A 10,190-nucleotide genomic window follows, 5' to 3' on the forward strand; every position below is an offset into this window, starting at 1 on the left:
GGCGGCGGCCGCGGCGGCGGCGGCGACGGCGGCCGAGCGGTGCAGCGCGCAGGCGCGGCCGGATTCCCGGCAGTGACGCGGCGGCGGGCGCGCGCGGCGCATTTCCGCCTCTGGCGAATGGCTTGGCTGTAGCGCGCGCTGCGGGTCCAGCTGCGACCCCGGCCCCGCCCCCGGGACCCTGGCCATGGACGGTGAGGGCACCCTCTGACCCCGCGGGGTGGCCGCGTCGGGGTCTCCGGGACGGCGACGGGAGCCCCCCGCGCCGCCTTCCGCCCCTTCCTGCGCCGACGGGCGCTGCGCAGGGAGCGGCCGGCCGGATGGTGGCGCGGGGCGGGGCGGGCATGGAGGGGTCTGACTCAGTTTCCCCTTTAGGTGGCGGAGACTTGACTCAGTATCCTCTGGCGGGGGGGGGGGGGGGGGGGGGGGGGGTGGCTGTGAGCTCTGACTCAGTTTCCCCCCGGGGCCGTGGGGGCAGTTCCGACTTGGTTTCCTTGTCAGGGGAGAGACTGTGTCTGACCCGGTTTCCTCTCAGGATGAGGTGTGGGAAGTGCCCTCCCTTAGTTTTCCCTATGGAAGTAGGAAAGGCCCCGACTCCATTTCCCTCCGTAAAGAGAGGACGCTATACCCAGGGTTCCCTCGCGAAGCAGGTGCTTCTGCCTTCTTTACCCCTTCTCCTTAGTTTCACCCGCAGGTCCCAGGGAACAGGCCTTGACAAAGTCTCCTTCGGAGGGAGGGAGCCTGGCTCCATCTCCTCTCCGTGGGGAAGCAGGCCCTCCCTGGTAAGGATGGGAAGTGGGCTTGTGCTGACCCTCGTCTCCCTCCCCTTTCAGACCTGTTTCCCCTCATCTTCCCGACTGGTAAGTGGACCAGCCTTTCCCAGTGACTGGGGAGGAGCTCCCCAGGGTTAGGGGCAAGGAGGGCAGCGGCCTGACCTGGGCTGGTCCGTGTCCCCGCCGCAGAGCCGGCCCAGGCCTCTGGCCCTTATGTGGAGATCATCGAGCAGCCCAAGCAGCGGGGCATGCGCTTCCGCTACAAGTGCGAGGGTCGCTCCGCGGGCAGTATCCCCGGCGAGAGGAGCACGGATACCACCAAGACCCACCCCACCATCAAGGTCAGCATGGCTGTTAGCGGTGGGGTGGGGGGCACAGAGAGGGTCTGCGGGAAGGAACTGTGGTAGGCTTGCTTCCGGGCCCCGGTGCAGTGTCTGGGAGTTGGGTCTGGAATTCCTGAGTTTCTAGATGTTCTCTGTACTTTGAACAGATCAATGGCTACACCGGGCCAGGGACAGTTCGCATCTCATTGGTCACCAAGGACCCCCCTCATCGGCCTCACCCCCATGAGCTGGTGGGAAAAGACTGCCGGGATGGCTTCTATGAGGCTGAGCTCTGCCCAGACCGCTGCATCCACAGGTGAGCTCCTGACCAGCAGGGCATGGGGGTGGGGGGACAAGAGGCAAGGCAGTTGTGTAGCTGTTACTGTCTTACTCCATCTGGACAAGGGGCCAAATGCCTCACTCCCAGCTCTGCAAGCAGATTCCCTTGGTCTTGGAGTTACCTGTTGGCGCGTCTCCACTGTCAAGTAGATAAGGGCTCTGTGGGCTGGGGCTGGATCCCCAGTCACCTCAACACCTGAGATAACTTCACAGATGAAAATAAAACGGTGTTAGGTTGGAAGAATAATCTCCTGGTGGAGGGGAGGGAGGGAGGAGAGCCAGGAGGTCAGGAAAGGCCTCTCACTTAAGGCTTGAGTAGTGAGAAAGAGCAAAGAAGCATGGAAGGAACATTCCAAGCAGAGTGAACGCATGCAAAGGCCTCAAAGTGGGGCTGAGTTTGGCGTGTTTGGAGAACAGACAAGAAGCCGCTATGGCCGAGGGCAGGGAGCCAGCAGGGACCGTGGCTAGGGCCGGGTCGCAGGGCACAGGTGCTTTTCGGCCAAAGTAAGGAGTGGGGTTTCTTTGCAGCACAGGAGGAAGCCATTCGAGGGGGTAAAGCACAGAGGTGATCTCGTGCATGGGGGGAGGGGGGCAGCCTGGGCAGAGCCCGTGGGGCTGATGCCTGGTGGGGGACTCAGCTTCCAGAACCTGGGGATCCAGTGTGTAAAGAAGCGGGACCTGGAGCAGGCCATCAGTCAACGTATCCAGACCAACAACAATCCCTTCCAAGGTGAGGGGGCGAAAGCCTGGGCCTGCTTGAAGCACCCCCACCCTCTGTCGCCCCTCTGAAGCCACCTTCCCTGCACCTCATTGGCCAACAGTCATAGCGCAGACGGAATCTTGCTGCCCATTCAGTACACACTCCCATTTTACCATTGGGGAAACTGGGAGCCAGTGAGGGGACATGACATCCAGGGTCCCATGAGGGTCATACAGGTCAGTGATGGGTCTAGAACCTTGTCTGCGTCCTGCCTTAGGACTCCTACTGTTTGACACACCCTCAACTAACCCTCCCGGCCCAGAGCTCCCTGCCCCCCCTCACTCCCCGCCACGCCTCCCAATCTCCTGACCGTGTGCTTTTGTGGCAGTTCCCATAGAAGAACAGCGTGGGGACTACGACCTGAATGCGGTGCGGCTCTGCTTCCAGGTGACAGTGCGGGACCCGGCAGGCAGGCCCCTCCGCTTGCCGCCCGTCCTCTCGCATCCCATCTTTGACAACCGTGAGTGGCCGGGATAGCCGTGGAAAGGAGAGGGGGATGGGCCTGTGAGGAGGAAGGGGGTTGGCTGGGTAATGGCCTGCGAGAGGAGCTCTCGCCCGGTTCAGGCATCTTGTGGATTTGTCACCTCTTCTGTGTCCAGCTCTGTGCTGGCTGGGGGGACAGGGCAAAGAAGACCCGGAGCTGCCTGTGAGGTGTCGCTTCTAGGCTGGCAGGGAGTCGATGCGAGACAGGCATTTCCACTACATGATGGGAGGATAGTGTGCCCGGAACGGTACTAACGACTCCGGGAAATGAACTCCCAGGAACAAGAAGATGTTACCAGAGTAGTAATTCAATGATGAAATCTCACAGGAAGTTCACAGATGATTTGGGCCAATGTTGATCAGTTGCAGCCTTTAATCAAGTAATCAGCAGGATGAATGGGACTAAAAGGGCTCTGGAGCCCCAAGGACAGAAAACCAGGATGAAGTGGAGGTCAGGAGGGAAGGGTCTGTTACCAAGCAAACTGGGCCTTGAAGGGTGCTTGGGTCTGATGGAAAAAGAGGATATGTGACCAGATTGGTTCCCCCAGACTATAAGTTCCACGAGGGCAGAGATGATTAAGTTTTGTCGTGTTTTCCGTGCGTGGAACAGTGCTGGGCACATAGTAGATAAACAGTTGCTGAATACGTTGGGCTGAGGGGTCCTGGGAACGGGGCAGCCTTGGCTGCGGAGGTGTGGTCCGCAAGCTCTGAACAGCCTTGACTCTGGGATGGACGGGGATGTTGCATCCCCTGCAGGCCAGCCCCGGAGACCTGCGACGGTTCAGGGCTTCCCTCCTTATTCCCACGCCCTCAGGTGCCCCCAACACCGCCGAGCTCAAGATCTGCCGAGTGAACCGAAACTCAGGGAGCTGCCTCGGGGGGGATGAGATCTTCCTGCTGTGTGACAAGGTGCAGAAAGGTACACACCAGGAAGAGGGCTGGACTCTGGAACAGGAGGTGAGGGGCAATGCTGAGCGGAGATGGTGTCAGGAGACTGGCTTTAAACACTCCCCCAATGCCTCGGGGGCAGCAGAGTGATGTATCTTGGGAAACAAGTCTCAGCGATTGTGGGGGGGCGGGCGGCGAGCCGTATGAGTCGAGCACGGTGACCCACATTGCTCCCCGTCTCCCGCAGAGGACATTGAAGTGTATTTCACGGGACCCGGCTGGGAGGCCCGAGGCTCCTTTTCTCAAGCTGACGTACACCGACAAGTGGCCATTGTGTTCCGGACACCTCCCTATGCCGACCCCAGCCTGCAGGCCCCCGTGCGTGTCTCCATGCAGCTGCGGCGGCCTTCAGATCGGGAGCTCAGCGAGCCCATGGAATTTCAGTACTTGCCAGACACAGGTACACAGCTGGGGAGGGAAGCAGCAGGACTGTCGTCTCCAGCCAGCAGACGTGAGGCTAGGGCTAGACATCTGGGGCTGTAGTAGTGGGTCAAGAACTAGAGTCGGGGCAGGGATTTATACAGGAATCAGATTCTCTTTCTTGTCTCAGTTAGTAGTAAGGATCCCTGAGATTGACTGAGTCCTTATATGTTTGCTCCTATTCCAAGCGGATCAGTGAATTACCTGATTTTGTTCCCTCGTGAGCTTTTTGAGGTAGAAGATGGCATCTGAGTTGCCTTAGGTCACGTAGATAGTGGCAGAGTTAGTATTTAAACTCAGGCCATCTGGCTCTAGGGTCCTGTTGCCAGGCGATGTGTCTCGTCCCTCCCACGTAGCCATGATTTGGTCAAAGCTTTTGGGCATCTGACCACATTAGGAACAGCCAGAATGATCTCCGATCCAAAGCCCGTCGTCGAGCCTGAGAGTGTTTTCTGTCCCAGGAGCAGTCTAATAGCGTTTGGAAAGCAACCCCCGAAACAGCCATCGGTTCATTCCACAAATAGTTACTGACAACCACGTGGTGTCAGGGCCCGTGCCAGGTATTGTGAACACAAAGACGAATGAGATGTGTTCCCTGCTCTCCAGAAGCTCAGTCTCATGAGAAAGACAAACAAGCAGGACAGATTCTTAAGTGACAGAAAAACCTGTGAAACAGAGGGAGCTGCGTGCAAAGAGCTGGAGATGGCTGCATGGGGCAGGAGTGTTTTAAGGCGGAGAAGGCCCCAGAAGCACATTCTCCGGGTAGGCGGACAGACACCTGGAGGCGCAAGGGCGTTGGAGGGTGCCCATCGCATTTGGGGGCAGCCTTGTGGGAGCTGTCGGCGGGCACTGAACAGGTGCTGGCAGGAGGGCCTCGAGTGTCAGACTCAAGGCATTCATCCAAGATTTCATCCTAAAGACAGTGGGGAGCCACCAAAGGTTTAAGAAGGAAGGGACACGCGTGGATCTGGAAGCTCACTCTGGCAGGAATGTATAGAGGATCCGAGGGGAGAGACTCCAGGCAGGGAGGCTCTTGCGGAAGATGCCGTAGTCCGGTCCAGGAGAAGACGTGGTGTGAACCTTGCAGAGCCAACGGCAGAGGAAGACAGTCTCCTCCAGCGCTGTCTCCCTTGGGTGCCCTCCGCCCCCAGGCCCTCCTGTCCGACACACACTAAGCTCAGTCCCTCCTCGGGACCTGTGCTCCAGCTGTTGCCTCTGCTTGGAATGCTTGATCTCCACATGATGGGCCCACACTGGTGTTTCCATGGCCGCCTCTAAGCTCGACTCCCCAACCTCACTTCCGGCTCTGTTACATCAGCCTGTGTCTCTTCCTCAGAGCTCCTGTCACTTGTATGTGGTTGTGTCCCCGTCCCCCTGTCATGAGGATGTCCACTTTGGGGGGAGCAGGAGCCTTTGTCTGCTTACAGCCATACCCCCGGTGGCTAGAATGCAGCCTGCGCATGGTGGGTGTTGGTAAACGCGTGTCGTGTTAGTGGATGGTGGAGAGTGAGAGAAAGGAAGATGCTGAGGATGATTCCAAGGTTTCTGGGTGGGGTGACAGGGCAGACAGGTGGTGAGGGGCCACTGGAGAAGGAAGGACCAGGTTTGTGAGGTGAGATGATGAGGCTGGCTTTGGACTGACGGTGTTGAGTACTTTGGAGTTATCCATGTGCCCCAGTACTTAGAAAGGCAGTCCTGGAGGCTCCAGACTGAACTAGCAAACCATCAGAGGTAAGAATACAAGTCCTCGTTGGTCTTTAGCAAGCCTATTATGCTGCCCCAGAGTGCAAAGATCATGGCCAGGCCTGGATCAAGGCTGGAGGTGAGCTAGGACGTGGGCAATGCAGGTAAGAGAAAAAGCTGGAGACGGCTTCACGAGGGCTCCTGTCCCCTCAGAGCATGACCCCTACTTGGAGGCACCCACGTGGCCTTTGAGGGGGGTGGTCAGATTCAGTGACCAAGGCCTCCTCAGAAAGCTGTGGCACTCTCAGAATTGCGTGTCAGTGTCATGAGGCCCTTCTCACTGGCAGGCAGTGTTTGGAGAAAGGGTCTTACGGAAAGGTGGTCTCGTCATCTTCCTCCTGCGGGTCCTCTGAAGGCTCTGGGGATCCAGCTGAGAAGAGCAAGACCCACTTCTCCCCATTACTTTTCTAGATGATCGTCACCGGATTGAGGAGAAACGCAAAAGGACATACGAGACCTTCAAGAGCATCATGAAAAAGAGTCCTTTCAATGGTGAGAGGGGCAGTGCAGAGAATTAGAAGGTGGTGGATAGGGGAGGGGAGACCCTGGGGGCTAGGAACTGACCCAGCCTTGCCCCACAGGACCCACCGACCCCCGGCCTCCACCCCGGCGCATCGCTGTGCCTTCCCGAAGCTCAGCTGCCGTCCCCAAGCCAGGTAAGGATTTCCTGTTGCCCCACCGGAACTGTGGGCTCAACTCTATTCAGCCTGTGGCTCTGGGCCGGAGGGGGTCAGCTTTACCAGCGGGTGTCTGAAGCTTACTGTCTGTGGGGCTCACAGGGCTTAAGGTCTCGTTACCCACATCAGAGTCATTTGGGGGGGTAGTGAAGATGCCCATTCCCCGGCCCCATCACTGACCTGTGCAATCCAGAGGCTCTGGAAGCGTGGCCCAGGAACCAGCTCATGAATTGATGCACGTTGTGGTCTGAGAACCACTGTGTCAGCTAAACCCCATACTGGATGCCGCAGGAGACCGTTCAAAGATGCAGTCTTCGCCCTCAGCTCTCAGTTGAATTAGGGAAGCAAAAGCTCCTCCAGCAGAATGGGCGTGCTGGTATGTAGCTCACAAAAGAGCGACCAAGTGCCCTGCTTCAGGCTTTGACTCGCCGGGCGCTCACTGGGCTCATGGTCTGCGGCTTGGGTTTTACCAGCTGATCTCTGACAGCATCCCTTCCTCTAAAAGGCTGGGAGAGCTTTGCGGGCTGGAGGGCTCCACAGGAGGACGTGGGGATGGAACCGAACAGGTCAGACTGAGGAAGAAGGAGCGAGGGTGCTAGCCATGACCTCCTAGGGAGGGACCTCCTCCTAGGGACTGATCCTAAGCACTACTGACAGGGGCTGGGGCACAGGTGACAGGGTGGGTCTCTGCAGCCTTGTCTGACCCGACTCTGTCTCTCTCTCCCAGCTCCCCAGCCCTATCCCTTTACGCCATCCCTCAGCACCATCAACTTCGAGGAGTTCTCCCCCATGGTCTTCTCTTCCGGGCAGATCCCGAGCCAGACCCCTGCCTTGGCACCAGCCCCTGCCCCAATCCTGGCCCCGGCCCCTGCCTCTGTCCCGGCCCCCGCCCCGGTCCCCGGCCCCGGCCCCGCCCCCGCCCCCGCCCCGGCCCCCATCTTAGCCCCAGGCCTTGCTCAGGCTCTGGTCCCGCCTGCTCCCAAGACCACCCAGGCTGGGGAAGGGACGCTGACGGAGGCCCTGCTGCAGCTGCAGTTTGACGCTGATGAAGACCTGGGGGCCCTGCTTGGCAACAGCGCCGACCCGGCAGTGTTCACAGACCTGGCATCCGTCGACAACTCTGAGTTTCAGCAGCTGCTGAGCCAGGGGGTATCTGTGGCCCCCCACCCAGCTGAGCCCATGCTGATGGAATACCCTGAGGCAATAACTCGCCTGGTGACGGGATCCCAGAGGCCCCCTGACCCAGCTCCCGCTCCCCTGGGGGCCTCGGGGCTTCCCAACGGCCTCCTCTCGGGGGATGAAGACTTCTCTTCCATTGCCGACATGGACTTCTCAGCCCTTCTGAGTCAGATCAGCTCCTAAGGGGGTGACACTTACCCTGCCTGGGGTACTGGGTTGCAGGGGATCGAAGCCCTCCCAAAGCAAGCACTTACGGATTCGGGGAGGGGGGTGTGCTCCAACTGCCCCCAACTTCTTTGGGTGATGTCTTCCGGGGGGTGCATTTTACTCTTTTACTGGCAGTGTCTATCTCTCTCTCTTTTTGGAGGTGCTTAAGCAGAAGCATTAACTTCTCTGGAAAGCGGGGAGCAGGGAGGACTCAAACTCTTCCCCTATCCTGGTGTTCCGCTCCCTTCTCTTTACAGGGAATTCTGGGGGCCCCCATCCCTACCTTCCAGCTTCTAATACTCTCCTAGAGAGAGGGACAGGCTGGAGCTATGGCCTTTGAGGCCACAAAGCCTTATCACCAAGTGTCTTCACATGATGGGTTCATTCACATCTTGTGCCAAAATAATGCCTGTTACCAGCCCCTCTGTGGTGCTGGCACGTTGTCCTTGAACTGACACCAGCATTCGAGGGCCTGGCCTTCTGGCCCTGCAGAGGTCTCTGCCAGCTCTCCTTGCTCAGCTGCGGCTGTAAGGGAAGCGGTGGGACAACACTGGCCCTGTCCGGGATCCCGGGAGGTTCGGTCCGAGACCTCTCTGTTCCCCCTTTCCTCAAGTGCCTTAATAAGTAGGGCTAGTTGTTTGGAGAGTAGGGGGGAGGGCAGGCTGGCAGCTCTCCAGTCAAGAGGCTCAGTTTTTACTGAAGAAATCAAAGCAGTTGGACTCTTGCTCTTTCTATTCTGAACTAATAAATTTGTTGCCAAGCTGGCCAGAGATTCCCCTTCTTTCAGCAAACAGCACGCTCTTTGCTGGTCATGTCAGGCTGGACATTAGCGATACAGAGTGGGATGAATAGTTACACTGTCATCTAGAAGCCTGCGGTCCGAGGATGTCCTTGGAATGAAATGCCCGTGGATGAAAGCAAGCAGCTAATAGGGGCGGTGTCCCAGCACAGTGAGAGCTCAGCAGGGCCCAGTGGCTGTGGGGATGGAGTAGTTTCAGGAAGAGCTTCACAGAGGCCATAGGGGCAATCAGCTTCAGGGCTTTGATCAGAGGAGGGTCAGTCTTGCAAAGGGTCTAGCCAGCGTTGGAAGGTGAGCCGGGTAAAAGAGACAATGTTGGAAAAGTTGGATGGGGCCAGGCTATAAAAAACATGAAGGACGCTGGACCGAGAGGTTTGGATTTCATCTCTTGGGTGGTTGAGGGAGAGTTCGCATCTGTTGGGGAAGGGAGGTGCCAGGTAAAGGTCTATGCTTTGACATCCTGTTCTGCGAGGACCAAAGAAATCTTAAACCCGCAGCCCCGAGAGCCTAAACAAAAGCCGGGCCACAGCCCAGAGGCCTGGAGCTGGACGTACTTCCGGCTTGACCCGACGCAGGCGCAGTAAGGCAGTGTTCGCGAAGGCTCTGCCCGCAAGACCCCGCCTTCTCAAGTGCGCACGCGCACAGGCGGCATTCCGCGAGGGGCGGCCCTGTAATGCGCTTCGGGGAAATCGCAGTCCTGAGTCGGATGGCATCTAAGTTCCGTGCTCGCACGGCTGCGGGAGGGTGAAGGTAGAGGTATGCGGGTTACCGGTGGCGCTTGCTGCAAAAACTAGCGTGTACCCTGGGAACGACAGTAGGCCCTGGCTGCAGACTCCGGTGGTGGACTGCCTGCCGGCGAGGAAGACGCCAGAGAGCGGCAAAGTGCCGGGCTATCGGAAAGCGTCTGGAGAGCCAAGCTTGCGTTCCAGCCTCTAGCCCAGCGGGCGGGGCCAGGGGTGGGGCCCGAAGCGGGGTGGGCCACTCAGGGACCAGGCCAAGCTGCGCGTCCGCGTAAGGGGCGGAACCCGAGTGTGGTCGCCAGGTCAGGACCCCTGCGAACCCGCGACCCCATCGCCCAGAGAGGCCGCGCTCGGTGGAACCCCGGCCCCAGAGGCGGGGCCCGGGCGAGCCCGAGGAGGGAGGTGAGAAGGCTCCTGACCGGAGGAAGCGGACGGCGTAGCTGCGTACGGTGGCCCCAGCCTGAGGCCCGAGGGGAACCATTGAGTGAGCCCTGGTCCCCCTACCCGGGCCACGCCTCTCCCTTGGCCTTCCCAGTGTCTTGCAGTCACCTGCCAGGGGTCGAGGGAGCTCCAGTCTCGGGGGCTCGGTGACTACAGAGAGGAGAGGTGGGGCCTTCCCTGGAGGGCAGGGCCTGGAAAAGGACTTTCCATCGGAGCATAATCAGCCTCTCTCCTGGACCCCTAAACTCCTCCCCCACGCCTGCAGGCCCACCTCTGTCCCTCTGCCCCTGGTCTCACTCCCTCAGGTTTGGTTCCAGGGCAAGGGCCTGGCTGGGCCTGGCTCCCAGATAAAGCCGAGTAA

At 59.1% G+C, this 10,190-nt stretch overlaps 1 protein-coding gene across 1 annotated transcript; it reads left to right on the forward strand.

Annotated features, from left to right (window-relative positions):
• The first annotated feature begins 15 nt into the window (after positions 1-15).
• On the forward strand, positions 16-8,613 carry RELA (RELA proto-oncogene, NF-kB subunit). The gene is made up of 11 exons (XM_049616435.1): positions 16-191; positions 831-857; positions 960-1,111; positions 1,261-1,409; positions 2,071-2,162; positions 2,521-2,652; positions 3,490-3,594; positions 3,811-4,023; positions 6,198-6,278; positions 6,368-6,442; positions 7,191-8,613. The coding sequence occupies exons 1-11, from the start codon at positions 185-187 to the stop codon at positions 7,823-7,825; spliced, it is 1,668 nt and encodes a 555-aa protein (XP_049472392.1). The 5' UTR covers positions 16-184; the 3' UTR covers positions 7,826-8,613.
• The last annotated feature ends 1,577 nt before the right edge of the window (positions 8,614-10,190 follow it).

This window comes from Panthera uncia, chromosome D1, assembly GCF_023721935.1.
Source record: "Panthera uncia isolate 11264 chromosome D1, Puncia_PCG_1.0, whole genome shotgun sequence".
Taxonomy (NCBI): domain Eukaryota; kingdom Metazoa; phylum Chordata; class Mammalia; order Carnivora; family Felidae; genus Panthera; species Panthera uncia.